Here is a 15,374-nt window from a genome sequence, read left to right as displayed (position 1 = left end):
TCAGGCCGAACATGGCATGAAAGCCATGTTGTGTTAGACTCACAGAGTTCTATTGCCTGCAGTGTTTAACTAAGTGTTCTGTCTCTTTCCTGCTGTAATTAATCAGAGAAATTGAACTTGGCCTCATTAATATTAATGCACAGTAAAACACACACACAACACACTTCTGATCCTTACAAAGGAGAAATCAGTCAGCAGACTGCATCGGGCAATTGTTCTGGCATACAGTTCAAAAGTTTGAGATAGGTAAGAATGTTTTTTTTTTTTTTAAAGAATTATCTTGTGCTTACCACAGCTACATTTATTTGATAAAAAAATACAGTAAAATTATTACAATTATTATTACAATTTATATATATATATATATATATATATATATATATATATATATATATATATATATATATTTTTTTTTTTTTTTTTTTTTTTTTTTCCAGTCTTCAGTGTCACATAATCCTTCAGAAATCATTCTATTCAGAAAAATTCTGATTTGCTGCTCAAGAAACATTTCTTTTTATTATAGTTGAAAACAGTTGTGCTGCTTAATATATTTGTGGAAACCATGATACTTTTTTGATTCTTTTCAGAATTTTTTAAAATGTCTTTACTGTCACTTTTGATAAATTTAATTCGTTCTTGCTGAATAAAATAATACATTTCTTTAAAAAATCTTACTGACCTCAAACTTTTGAATGGTAGTTTATAATCACAAAATCTTCTAAGAATATCATAAAGAGACTGAATTGCTAAAACTGCAACCGATTTTCTCAGAGCTGAAAGACAAATAAAAGAAAGGGAGATATGACACATTTGTTTGTCTTTTAAAATGTTAAATGTCTACATCCATCATTAGGAATGGAACATAAAATTAATAGTTGGACAATAAAGGATTAATTCACCTAAAAATATAAATTCTAAATTCTATCATTTACTCTCTGTCATGATGTTTGTGACCGGTTTTATTTTCTTTCTTCTGTGCAACACAGAAAATAAATGTTTTGCAGAGTGACTGGTGGGTTTAAATATGAATGTGATTTAAAAGCCAATATGGAGGGGAACATTTTCAGAGAATAAGCTATAGTAAATTGTGTAGACTACTTTTTTGGACCGCGGTGTGGAAAAGAGCAACCTTGACATTCTGCAAAACATCTCCTTTTGTGTTCCACATTTTGGAATAAAATCCTTCCTTTAGAGGTTAATGTATGGCCAAAGGATCCATACAAATTGTATATATAAAAGCTTTTATTCAGTTAGATCAACAAATCTTCCTGTTGGAATAAATGACAGCACATTTGCTAGTCAAAGAAATTGTGCGTAAGAGAATGAGAGTGATAGGCAGTAACCTATGAATGCACTTCTTTAAAAGTCGTTATTAGCAATTATAATGAATAACAAATAAAGGCTTTGTTCTTACCTGCAATGTCAGGTAAAAACAGGGAAGTATATCAACACAGGTGGCATTTAATATTTTAGTACAGTTGCTTTTTGTATACTCGCAAATTAAGAATGAATTTGACTACAGATTCCCCCGAGTTGCTGCAATGGAATCTATGCAAATCTGTGAAGCAAATCGGTAAACAATGATAAGACTTATTGTGGTCATAAAAAAGCTAAAAGGTTAAATATAGTTTTTTTTTCTTTTTTTGTGTGTGTGTGTGTGTGTGTGTGTGTGTGTGTGTGTGTGTGTGTGTGTGTGTGAAACACGCAGAAACACGCATTCACAAGCAGGCCTACATTTGCACAAACAAACAAACATTGGAAATTAAAAATGGATATTTATACATTTAGAGTAACTGGAGGTGGGGTGTGTGGAAACAACGGAAATATTTGCCTATACTCACAATGCTTTCTGCCCTTAAGCAACATCCCAACCACTCTCAATATGCCAAGCTCAAAGATGCATAAACATGTCCCACACACTCTTGCAAACGAAATGTTAATCACAAAAAAATAGTTCATTGCAACTAAAGCAGTTTAGCTAATAGAGTTGTTTTATTAGCAGTCACATAACAGCACTTATTAGTAAGGTAATGATGTGTTTTGAAGGAATATTCCATGTTTTCTTTTTAGTTCATTTTTATTATTCCATATTTGAAGGAATAATAAAAATGCCAAATAACAGAATAGAAACTCTGCACACAAAAAAACATGTACAAGAAGTTTCCCACTCCATATCCCAGACTTTAGTTGTGTCTGTTTTTCCTGTCCGCTTTTCAGCTCTTATAGGGAATGATCGAACTGAGGGTCAGGACTGCACCATCTTTTTGTGGGGATCATATATGTAGCGTTTGAAGTTTAAGTGTATGGTAACTGGCTGAGCGTCAAGCTTGGTTTCCTCAGATTTGGAGGATTCATTTTTGGCCCCACCCTTCCCCTTCTTCTTAGATGAAGAGCACAGAAGCTGCTTGGTTTCTTCTTTCAGCCCCTCTAACAGAAGAGAAAGAAAGAAAGAACAGGCATTCGTGGACAAGGGACATACAAAGATACTAGATCCTCATGTTTTGGATTGATACATTGATCATATGACCATTAAAGTTTTAAACACGAATTAACTGCTGCGTCAATCAAAATGTAGAAATTTAATAAAAAAATCTGGATTGACTTATTTCAGTGTTATTTTAGTTTTTATTTTAGTTTTATTTTTTAAAAAAATCAATAAGATTGTGTTTTTGTCATTTTATTATTATTGTTAAATGTTGCTATTTAGGTTTATTTTTTATTTCAGTTTTAGTTCGTTTTCATTTTTTTTTTATTTCCAGTTATTAATTTTAGTGCTTCGACTTAAATGTATTTCAGTTTAATCCCAAGGCAACATTTCTAATTTTCGTTTAGCTTTAATTTTTCAACTAATATTTATATTTTATTTTATTTCAACTAACATAAATGACTTATAAACTCTCTTTTTTTCAAACTAGACAAAAATTGAAGGTAAGTACAGTACAAAAAAACTAAACATCCTTTCCAGTGTGGTTATGGATACATTCATTCTACTAAATTCATTGAGCCTGAAGAGAGGTGTGTGTGTGTGTGTGTGCGCATGTATATTTGTGTGGCTGAGGTCTACCAACACAAGAGAGCCTTGAGGGTCAGGAAAAGGATGTATGTTTTTTTGCACATATATTTAAGATATAGCGTGCATTTTTGCTGTGTGTAACTTTATATGAGAGCAGCTTTTGTGTATATGCTGTCTTGAATGAATGAATGAGTGCATGGATGTAAAAAAAAATAAGTCCCCTGACAAGAAACATAGAGGAAGGAGGAAAAAAAGAGGCCAAGAAAAAGTTAGGGAGAGTAAATAAGAGTGTATTTGTCTTTGATTACCTGGTATTCGGATTTTGATCTTGCCACTCTGGCCGAAGCCACCTTCAATGGACCCCGTTTCTCCCGTCGACAGCGTAACTTTTAAACCCACAAACAGCTGAAGGTTCGTCTCCTTCTTAAACAGGTTTCGACCAATCACAGTGTAGTCATCTGTCACCTGACCAAAGATAAAAAACTGATGAGCTAGAGCCAGAGTACACAAGGTGCTCAAAAGACTGTAAAAAGTCAAATAAATGAATAAAATTAGAAAGAATTGTGTAGGAACAAAATCAAACAATATCTGACCCCAAATATAGTGAAATCAATTATACTATGAAATCATGTATATTATATACATTACCATTCAAAAGTCTGTGGTCGGTAAAGATTATAATATTTTTCAAAGAAGTCTCATACCAAGGCTGCATTTATTTGATGAAAAATACAGTAAAAACTGTGTAATATTGTGAAATAATTACAATTTAAAATAACTGTTTTCTATTTTTAATATATTTTAAGATGTAATTTATTCCTGTGATGGCAAAGCTGAATTTTCAGCATTACTCCAGTCTTCACTGTCACATGATGAAATCAGTGAAATCATTCTAATATGCTGATTTGACGCTCAAGTAATATTTATTATTATAATGATTATCAATGCTGAACAGTTGTGCTGCTTGATATCTTTGTGGAAACCTTGATTTTCAGGATTCTTTGATGAATAGAAAATTTAAAATAACAGCTTTTAGCAGCAATTTAATGAATCTTTTCTTAACAAAAGTGTTAATCTCTTTATTAAAAATGTACTGATCTCAAACCTTGAACGGTAGTCTGTGTATGTGTAATTTCACATTTATACATTATCAATATATAAATATTTGTAGTTACCCGTTCCACTGATCCTTCTTTCTCCTTATCTTTGCTGATTTTGAGTCGAGGCAGTGCTGTCTCTGTGTAGTTTTTGTCCTCAAACCCTTCCAAAAGCTTTCCGTGGAAGGCAAGCCTGCATGTGTTACCATGGATATCTGAGTCCAGTCGTGACCCAATCACTAAGCAAAGTGGTGGACATGTGACCGGTCGTTCAAACTCAAGTAAAGCCCATTGCTGTGGTTCCCCTCTCCTTCCTTCCGCCTGACCAGTCAAAAACTCATCCAGGTGGTGAAACTCCCAATCAAATGAGAAAGAGCTTGCACTCTGCTCTTGAGAGGTGGGTCTACACTCTCCATTTTCTTTGCCAGGAAGCACTCGATTGAAGAATGAGATACGCGCCATAACGGTTTCATGTCCAACGGTGATGTGAAACTTTGCACGGCTGCTAAGTGCTCCGCGATAGTATTCAATCTTTTGGACGGATATAATTGCAGCGTAAAGAGTTTGCAATGAACCTGGTGTGCATATTACACCCCGTTCTAACAGTTTTGGGTCAAACTGTGTCACACACACGCCAACCCGATCCCCTTGCATAGCACTAGGAACTGGCTTACGAAACATCTGCACAGATTTGACCTTGCGAGTTACCTAATGAATAAAAAAAGAGAAAGAAATAAGGAGCTGATCATGTCAAGACACAATGTTGCAAAATATTTGTTCACCTATGATTGTGAAATTGATCATTTGAAAAAAAAAAAAAGATAAGAATCTTTTATAATGCAATTTGTGCAGTTTGCAATGCATGTGTACATATACAAGTGTTCAAAAGTTTGCGGTCGGTAAAATTTTTTCAAGTCTTTGAAAGAAGTCCAAGCCTGACAGTAAAAACAGTAATATTGTGAAATATTTCTCTGTTGTAATATATTTTTGAAATGTAATTTATTCCTATAATGGCAAAGCTGAATTTTCAGTCTTCAGTCTTCCGTGTCACATGATCCTTCAGAAATCATTCTAATATGCTGATTTGCTGCTCTAGAAACATTTCTTATTATTATTAATGTTGAAAATGGTTGTGCTTGTAAAAACTGTGATACTTTGATGAATAGTAAGTTCAGAACATACTATTTAGAACTTACAAAAGAACAGCAATTATTTGAAATAGAAATCTTTCTTAAAAAAAAAAAAAAACCCTCACTCATCCCAAAACTTTTTAACTGTAATGTATGTATTGTTGTGTGTAGATAAGTACCTTTAAGGCTGGTATCTCCACAGTCTCATTGACACTGAGTGACCCTTGTAAGATGGTGCCAGTAATGACTGTTCCCTGGCCACGGATGGAGAAGCAGTGATCTACAGCCATGAGGAGGGAACCTGACGGATCTCTACGAGGAAGGAAGGCCTGGGCCTTCAACAACTAAACACATAATCAGAGACAACCTCAAAAATATGGTCCATACCTTTCAAAAATACAGTAATAACAAAAAGCCTGAGACATAAAATCACCCTTTAACTATAATGATAACATCCACTCAAGCTAGTATAAACTAGTTTGTGCTAAAAATGTTATCCAGCATGATTTGACAATGTTCCAAAAACAAAAATCTAGCACGTATCAATGGAAAAAAAGAAATCTGTTATCTGTCATCATGGTCAGTGTCACAAATTTGCATAAATTTGATCCAGTGTTCTATATATATCTTAAAGGATTTTAAACTTCTTTTACATCACACCTTTTATTTATATAGGCATTTTCAATTTATAAAACGATTTACAAAATGTAAAAGTGGTCTCCGATTTTTGGATTTTTAATCAGTGCTGTGACAACACCCCCACTAACTCACATCTATGAGTTCAGTTATCCCCTGTGGCTCGTCTGTATCCGGGGCCTCAGGACCACCTGGCTTTGCTGCCACAGCAATTATAGGACAATCTTTAAATCTGACAAGCAAAAAATAAATCAAGTCAGTTTTATTTGTATGGCACTTTTTACAATACAAATTGTTTTTAAAGCAGATTTACATCACGATGGTAATGTTTATAATATCTTAATATCATCATGCCTTAGTTGCATTTAGAAGAGTAGAGCTGGCAAAATGTATATAGAATATATAGTGAAACGTGCTTAAGTTGACGGTGTCTACCTTGTGTTCTCGAGAGTTTTGTGCATCCTCTTGGTCATTTTGTCAATAGCCGCCTGTTTCTTGTCACTAGGCAACATGTCTGTTTTGTTGAGTATGACGATCATGCGGGAGCAGGTCAGCTGACCAATCAAAAGGCACTCTGCTGTTTGTGTCTGCATACCTTTCACAACGTCAACCACCAATATCATCAGATCAATGATCTGAGCACCTGAATGCAAGTACACAGATGAGAGTAAAACATATAAGTTCAACAATGACAAACATAACAGAGTGAAGTCATCACTGCAAGACAGAAAAAGAGACCAAAAATAATAGAGGCAGGAGACCAGGCTATTGCCTTTCCTTTCCCTCTTTTTCTCTCCCTCTCTCTGGCACTCATTCTTTCCTGAGAGATCCCCTCTGGGGGAGAGAGGAAGTCAAGCTGGAGCCCTGAACAGCCCCCTTCCGCCTTAATCAACCACATGTGACATAAATGCACACACACACACACGCCATCAATGCAATTACACTAGACTTTCCCACTACACTTGAGATCTCTTGAGTTTGTTTGGTCCCTCTATACATTGTTTCTCCAAATCATATATTCCTTCATAAATCCCTCATATTACATATGAGAGTGTGTGTGCAAGAAAACAAGTCATGTAAGCTACTTTTTTTAGTATAGAGGAATCTCGAAAGCATGTATTGTACCCACGACTACCTAGGTTAGCAAATAGATGTGATTAATCACTAAATTCTGTTGTATCATTTTGAAATGCATTAAATGACAAAATCTGATCATGATCAGAAAAATGATGTTGTTCTTTGGTGTAATTTTAAAAGGTGTTCTCATGCTATTTAATCTATGTAGATATTACAAGTCTGTCATTAAAAGCATATTTGTCTTTTGATTTGAGAGCTTGTTTTAACCCTATAAAGTGTATGGTATCATTTTTGATCCATGAATTTCTAGTGCCTCTAAATTTCCAACATTATTATAACTTTGTTGGAAAAACTGTCGTACCTGATGTACTAGATGCCCTCTGCAATCTAATTGATAGTTCATAATTTTTAATCAAGTAAAAGGCCTTCAGGTCGTGGTTCATGTCTTTTTTCTGGGAAATTTCTACAAAGTAAATATAAGAATAACTTTTAGATTGTAATTAATATTTCAAAACTGACATTTACTGGACTAAAGAAACTTAGTTTTACTTGATTAATCTTACATACATTTTAGCATGATTTTTTTCTTTAAAAAAAGTAAGTATCAAATTTAATACAACAGATTTTTGAGGAGCATTTATTTATCTCTCAATCAACATTGTACAGAATTGCATTATGTGTTGGTCCCCCACAATTAAAACTACAGAGCTTTGATCATAAAACTAAGCATTACATATCATCTTACTTACACATATGATTGGGAGAGATGGTGTTAATTGACATTTATATGCAAGTACTGTTATATTTATTTATATGCATGTAGTCTGGTGAGATCTACCCGAATTTATTCTTACTTAACATATAAATAACAACATCTGCAATCTTGCTATACCATTAAAGATGTATCAAATATGACACACAGCATATTTGGTTTTCTTTTCTATATTTGTTTCTGAAGGTTTTCTGTTCTAGCCTATTTAAAATTGATTTTACTTATGTATTGTTATATGTCAGTCTCTACAGGGTTAATGTGATCTCTTCAAAATAACACACACACACCACCTATTGGTCAAAAGTGGTAGTGCTGGACCAAGTTTAAAATGCCCTGACAGGTTGCTTTTCTTCTACTAATTATAGTAATCATACTAGAAATTAAAAGACGTGTAGTGCATTGCTTTGTTTTGCATGAATTACATATTGATCCACGCATACTTGTAAACATGCAGTTTGGTATTGTGGGTTTAATTGGTGTAACCCTTGCCCAACTAATATAAACCAAGTCGTTGTTATCCACTTACCCCCGATGATAGTGCGTATGAGGGAGGCATGTCCAGGGCAGTCCACCAGTGTGAACTGCAGACTGTCGTATAGTCTGTCCCCGCAGGACTGTCTCAGGTGCTCCGGTAAGGGCACCGTGAACGCACTAAAGCCGAGATCCAGCGTGATGCCGCGCTCTTTGGACTGGGGGTTCTTGTCGAAGGCTGCTGTGGATGCGGTGCTGCTCAGCGCCCGGGCGAGAGAGGTTTTTCCGCTGTCCACATGGCCGAGGACACCGACGTTAAAGTTCAGCGTTTTAGGAAGACTGGAATCTGCCATTACTGGAATTGTTGGGTAACACTGGGTAAGACTGGATGCGCAGACTTTGAACTGCTGACAGCAACGCTGTTGGTTCAACCTAACCAGCTCAATGATGTTAAACTGTCAGTTAACCAAATTGATCTAATTTGGTGGAATTTATTAATATTCACGTATTAGTTCTGATATGAGAGATTAAATTGCATGCTAAGTACATTACTGCATTCAGCAAACTTTTCTGAAATTTGACATTTGTTCTTCCTGCGCTACCAAAAAACAATCTCTGACAAAACAGTTCAACTCATATGGAACACTCGGTTCCACTTCACAGCATTATTATTTATAAAAGAAACATAACTCGTGGATAAAATTATTTATTAACTAGTAAAATGGTTTAAATAATTTACAACATGTTTAATATATAATCAGGAGTTTATTTACACTTCATACAGAAAAAGAGATTTGTGGAACCTACAGCGCTTATCTTTGTTCCAGTACAACATTTCAAACGGAGCACAAAAGGAAAATAGGGGCGTGTTCGCAGTTGTCTACAGACGTTAGCGGCATCCAATGATTAAGCATATATTCCACAAATTCACCAATCGAAACAAAGAACGGCTAAAACCGTTTCAGGGGCGGTACTTCCTCAAATCGCCTTGGTTACCCACATGGAAACGCGGGTCTCTTGTGTTTGATTTCAACGGCCTTTCATGAGATAGGCTTGAAGTTGTTTTACTCACGTTTTAGAGCGTTTAATTAACAAATAAGAAACATGAAGATCGAAGAGGTGAAAAGCACAACGAAGACGCAGCGCATCGCATCTCACAGCCATGTGAAGGGTCTCGGGCTGGATGAGGCCGGTAATGCTAAACAGTCCGCGTCCGGACTAGTGGGGCAGGAGACAGCTAGAGAGGTAACCTAGAGATCAATTTCAGCATTTTCCAGTTTGTGAATGGGGATTTAATTACGCTGATTAATGAATTTAATAATTTGTATTTAACTGATTATTTGTGAAGAACGAATACAAAATATCTGATAAATGGTAACTTATTTGTCAGGAAGAGCCATATAAAATACATATTTCACATTCACTAATATGATATTGTTGTGATCATAACAGATCCTGGAGATTATTAATGTTTGTAAAAATTTCCTGCCATTCACTTGACATTAAAATGTATAAAGGACATCCTGTTTAGCTGTAAAGTGTTTCTTAAAAAATAATAATAATAATTCTTACATTTTTATTAGGCTTGTGGCATCATTGTAGAGCTGATTCGTTCCAAAAAGATGGCTGGCAGAGCTATTTTACTGGCAGGACCACCTGGAACAGGCAAGGTAAGGACTGAGAGCTTCACAGCTGTTGAATGTGAAAGTGTTTATGGTTTATTAATTTTATTTCCGTACCCCACAGACTGCTCTAGCATTGGCCATGGCGCAGGAACTGGGAAATAAAGTGCCGTTCTGTCCTATGGTGGGCAGTGAAGTGTATTCATCAGAAATCAAGAAGACTGAAGTGCTGATGGAGAACTTCAGAAGAGCCATAGGTGAGCTCTTGTGCAAAGAACCTATATTTGTCTACTTCAAGTGTAGACAACATACCCGTGTACCATTACCTGTAAAAACATCATACAATACATTTATTCATTTCTTTTAGGAGATACTTTTAGTAGTAAAGATAAAATGTGATTTAAAAAAACAGTGAAATGCATAAAATACATTTGAACTTGTTAGTAACTCTTCACACTCACTAGCTATGTTTCCATACTATGTTGCAAATTTAACTTATGTGCATAGTTGGAATATCGCATAAAACATTTGTGAATAAAGCACTGTTTCCATCCCATGTGTTCAAAATCGTCACTTCCTGGGAAATTGGCGCAAAATATCTAATAAAAATGGAAGTTGCTGCAAAGCCACTGTGGCTTTTTTATCATACATCATAAATGACTTGCGTGCAGATGAAATGCAATAAACGCTGTTGTGTTCTCTTGTGCTTGGATGCCTGATGTTTGTAAATGTAATCATGTGATACAATTCTGGGAGGCCATTTTACCAAAATATTTTGATGACAGACTTGGGGACAGGCATTTCATAATAACTAAAACAATGTTTGAGATGCTGTGCAATGAAACTGATCCGCTGGTGGTCCAGCTATCCGATTGCATCCTCAGTTGAGGCAAAGCCACGTGAGTTTTTTTGTTGCTCATTGAAGCATTTATTCGGTAAATGTGTTTCCATCGTAGTCTATGGACATGTCTTATCGAATAAAAAATTGAGTTGAGTACATACGTTTTTTTATGCACATTTTTTTTAATTCATGCGCATCTTTGTTTCCATCCAGAGTTTTTTTTTAAATGCGATATCCCATAATTTGCATAAAACTAGGTGGATGGAAAGGTATAGTCTGATATTAGACCGACAGTATGCATCTGAAACAATGTGGACTGTGTGATCTAGTAAGATAGGCATGCATGCACACACACATTATTAAAACGTTGACAGATATATACTGGCATGGGCAGGTGAATAGACTCATATAACAAATTCTGTTGGTGTTTAAGAATGTATTGATAGATCCACTAGTAATTAGTTAGCATTGTTTACATGTTCTGTTCTTTTTTTGTATCTAAATTTCTTATTTTGTTTGTGCATTCAGGTCTGCGTATCAAGGAGACTAAAGAGGTGTATGAAGGAGAGGTCACTGAACTGACTCCCTGTGAGACGGAGAACCCAATGGGGGGCTATGGCAAAACTATCAGTCATGTCATTATTGGCTTAAAGACGGCAAAGGGCACCAAACAGTTGAAGGTAAGGAAGTGAAAGAGTGCTGCTGTCATGTCAAAAAGCAGCATCTGTTTTACATCTGTTTAAAGTTATGTTATATCTCATTGCGTTTGATATGCTTATGCAGCTGGATCCCAGTATCTATGAAAGTCTGCAGAAGGAGAGAGTGGAGGTCGGTGATGTTATCTACATCGAGGCTAACAGTGGGGCAGTCAAGGTATGGACGGATTTGCTTAACCATTCTCTCTCCGGCCCATATCTGCGCTTGGCATGTTGAAGTAATCTTTTGTCAGTGCAGGTGGGCAGGTACTAGTCTGGCAGCGGTATAAAAGACAAGATTGTCTTGCATATTTTTGAAAGAAAGTAATGCTTTTATTCAGCAAGGATTTATTAAATTGATCAAAAGTGGCAGTATAGATTTTTATAATGTTTAATCTGTTCTTTTGAACTTTCTATTCACCAAAGATTCCTGAAAAAAATGATCACAGTTTCCACAAAAACATTAAGCAGCACAACCGTTTGCAAATAATTATAAAAAAAGTTTATTGAGCACCAAATCAGCATAATAGAATGATTTCTGAAGGATCATGTGACACTGAAGACTGGAGTAATGATGCTGAAAATTCAGCTTTGCCATCACAGGAATAAATTACATTTTAAGATATATTAAAATAGAAAATCTATATTACTTTATAATAATATTTGATCAAATAATTGCAGCATTGGTGAGTGGTAACACTCCATTTTAGGGTCCAGTTCTTACTATTAAGTAGTTGCTTATCAGCATGCATATTACTAGGATATTAGCTGTTTATTAGTAGTTATATAGCGCATATTAATGCCTTATTCTGCATGACCATATTCTACATCCCTTAATCATACCCAATACCTAAACTTAACTACCTTACTAGTTAATAGTGAGAATTGGACCCTAAACTAAAGTGCGATCAGCATGGTGAGATTTCTTTGAAAAACATTTAAAAAAAAATCTTACTGACCCCAAACACTACTTAAACGGTATTATACACATATATAGTTTTAAAAATATATATATATTTATTAAATAAAATCCCACATTAGATAAAGTGCAATACACTTCCCTTGTAAATAAGTGGCAAGCATCTCTCAAGGCTCTTATTGAGTTTACTCATAAGTATTTCTGTTTTTGGTTTGCAGAGGCAGGGACGATGTGACACGTTTGCAACAGAGTTTGATTTGGAGGCGGAAGAGTATGTACCACTACCGAAAGGCGATGTTCACAAGAAGAAAGAGATCATTCAGGATGTTACACTTCATGACCTGGATGTTGCTAATGCAAGACCTCAGGTACGTGCACACAAACATCATGTTATCCAGCTTCAAGTGGATCTCCATGATTCTAATAATATCAGTGTATTGTGTTTTCTAGGGAGGCCAGGACTTACTTTCTATGATGGGTCAACTGATGAAACCCAAAAAGACAGAAATCACAGGTAACATGGTTAATATTTGTATATACTGATTATCCTAGTAGGATTTTTTAACGAGGTCATGTTTAACCATTTCTTTGTGTTTGTGTATTCTGTATACAGATAAACTGCGAGCAGAGATCAATAAGGTTGTGAATAAATACATTGAACAGGGTGTGGCAGAGCTGGTTCCTGGTGTTCTGTTTATTGATGAAGTTCACATGCTGGACATTGAGTGTTTTACCTACCTGCACCGAGCCCTGGAGAGCTCCATCGCTCCCATCGTAGTGTTTGCATCCAATCGAGGAAACTGCCTCATCAGGTGGGTTTTTGGTGGGAAACGTAGGTTATGTTTAAAGTAAAATAGCTTTGTCACAGTTTTGTAAAATTGTAGGATATTTATTTAGGTAACACTTTTACAATAAAGCTCAATTAGTTAAAGTGCCCCTATTTGGCTTTTTCAAATATTACTGTATGTAATGTGAATGTAAAAGGACTGCAAAGATCAAAGTGCACAACAAAAAGTTACTCTCCCTCATTTTTAAAAAGAACGTACGACAGAAATTTGGGTGTACAATCGTTACTTGCCATTTATCAATAGGGTTGCGAGCGGTGGCTACTATCAAATCTCACATCAGGTCTTAGCTCATGTACTCAAGTTTTTGAGTTTATATGTAAATCTGGTGGAGAATTGTAATGAGAGCATTTTGTTCATTTAGATTATTTTACGCCTGACAACCGACAATCTTAACCCTTAAGATTAGAATGTCAATGTTTCAAACAGATTAAAGTGCAAGAATTATAAAGAACAATAGTTATTACTTTACATTATTACATGGCTTAGTTGAATTCTAATGTAGAATGCGGTCTGTTATTTCTTGATAACAGACCGCTGCGAAGTATAACAGACCGTTGCCATGAAAAACAGCGTGTTGCTATGGACGCGGAACGGACTATTTTCTTTGGCGGAAGCAATACATTCGTTTTTAAATCAATAATTTGTGTCAAATTATTTATTTATTTTGTAGGTAGCCATGTAATAAGCGGGATAATGTATAGAGAGGCGGTCGTTATAGCAAATAACAACCCCTTCAGGCTGATTCAAGACCTGTTCAGCCTGTCGGGGTTGTTATTGCTATAACGACCGCCTCTCTATACATTATCCCTTACATAAGGTCTCATTAGTTAAAGGTGGGGTAAGTGGTTTTTGAAATATGCTGTTGGCCAATGTTGATATTTGAAATCAACCCAAACAAACACACCCCTTCATTGCTCCGCCTCCAAAACTCACACTCCAATTCTAACAGCCCTGCTCCGAGTCGGTCTCGAACCCCGATCCCCCTGCAAGCGAGACGAGTGCATTAACAATGACGCTAATGACCAACTGTTTGCAACGACAAGTTTACAGGTATGCATAATTCTGTTTTAGAGGGACAGAGGACATCAGCTCTCCTCACGGAATTCCACTGGATCTCCTGGATCGAGTCATGATTATCAGAACTATGCTGTACACTCCTCAAGAAATGAAACAGGTGTGCATACACATTTTGGTCAAAATAAGCTCCTTAAAAATGAAGATATATAAAAGATGAAGTATACATTAATTTGCATGTTTCTATAGATCATAAAGATCCGAGCTCAGACAGAGGGCCTCAACATCAGCGAGGATTCTTTATCTCACCTTGGAGAGATCGGTACTAAGACTACACTCAGGTAATACTTGTTACTACGAGAACATACACACACCACTCATAACGTTATATCCTACTAATATAGATTTGATTAAACTGTCTCATATTTACTTGTGCCTTGCTACCTGCATTCTCACTTATTCATTATTATGAATTTATAATTGACACAATTTGGTTATGTAATGTTGGCTAACTTGTGTGTCTTTGTGTAAATGATATGCAGATATGCAGTGCAGCTGCTGACACCTGCCAATCTGTTGGCACGAGTTCAGGGGAGGGAAGTAGTCGAAAAAGAACATGTGGAAGAAATTAATGAACTCTTCTATGATGCAAAGTCCTCTGCAAAGATCCTACAAGATCAGCACACCAAGTTTATGAAATAACTCTCTCGCTTTCTCTGTACGCCCTGCTATAGTTTGATTTACTGGTTGTCATGATATTATAACAGTATGACAGATGTACCAAGCCATGGCTTGATGTACCATGGCTACTGTATTGTTTTACCTAATTGTGTCAGTTGTTGTTTGTCACAAATATCAAATGAGAACAGGAAAGAAAACAGTCTCTTCGTTAATAACATTCTTTCAACTGGATTTTATCCCCCACTTCCCCCAAGTTCTCCATTATCCTTGTTTTTTTGTTTTGTTTCGAAAATAAATATTTTTTGATAGTAATGTGACATATAAATAGGTTTGCATTTCATTTGTTTTATTATGACATTTAATTTCCACAAAATCAAATTTGGAGGTTGGATATAAAAATAGAAAAATACATTTTATGATGTTCTTAAGATCAGACTTTGCATTCACTCTCAAAACTACTAATATTGTTTAGCTGTGCTGTTGTGACAACTGACATTTTAGTTAAATAACTTCAAATAAAATCTACTGTTATTTCAATGTTAATGCTTTAGATTAATT

General features: G+C 35.6%; 2 protein-coding genes across 2 annotated transcripts; one reads left to right on the top strand and one right to left on the bottom strand.

Annotated features, from left to right (window-relative positions):
* Nucleotides 1–1,660: 1,660 nt before the first annotated feature.
* eefsec (eukaryotic elongation factor, selenocysteine-tRNA-specific) lies at nt 1,661–8,813 on the bottom strand. The gene is made up of 7 exons (XM_081379887.1): nt 8,252–8,813; nt 6,312–6,519; nt 6,012–6,108; nt 5,420–5,584; nt 4,189–4,818; nt 3,322–3,478; nt 1,661–2,427 (listed from the first exon to the last, which is right to left on the bottom strand). The coding sequence occupies exons 1-7, from the start codon at nt 8,547–8,549 to the stop codon at nt 2,246–2,248; spliced, it is 1,737 nt and encodes a 578-aa protein (XP_081236013.1). The 5' UTR covers nt 8,550–8,813; the 3' UTR covers nt 1,661–2,245.
* On the top strand, nt 8,800–15,357 carry ruvbl1 (RuvB-like AAA ATPase 1). Its single transcript, XM_081379902.1, has 11 exons — nt 8,800–9,441; nt 9,780–9,866; nt 9,943–10,075; nt 11,188–11,339; nt 11,443–11,532; nt 12,492–12,641; nt 12,724–12,787; nt 12,887–13,085; nt 14,193–14,295; nt 14,385–14,476; nt 14,678–15,357. The coding sequence occupies exons 1-11, from the start codon at nt 9,301–9,303 to the stop codon at nt 14,835–14,837; spliced, it is 1,371 nt and encodes a 456-aa protein (XP_081236028.1). The 5' UTR covers nt 8,800–9,300; the 3' UTR covers nt 14,838–15,357.
* The last annotated feature ends 17 nt before the right edge of the window (nt 15,358–15,374 follow it).

This window comes from Scardinius erythrophthalmus (genome assembly GCF_964197995.2).
Source record: "Scardinius erythrophthalmus genome assembly, chromosome: 12".
NCBI lineage: Eukaryota > Metazoa > Chordata > Actinopteri > Cypriniformes > Leuciscidae > Scardinius > Scardinius erythrophthalmus.
The sequence above is the reverse complement of the archived record's forward strand: the minus strand, read 5'-3'. Positions and strand labels throughout refer to the sequence as shown.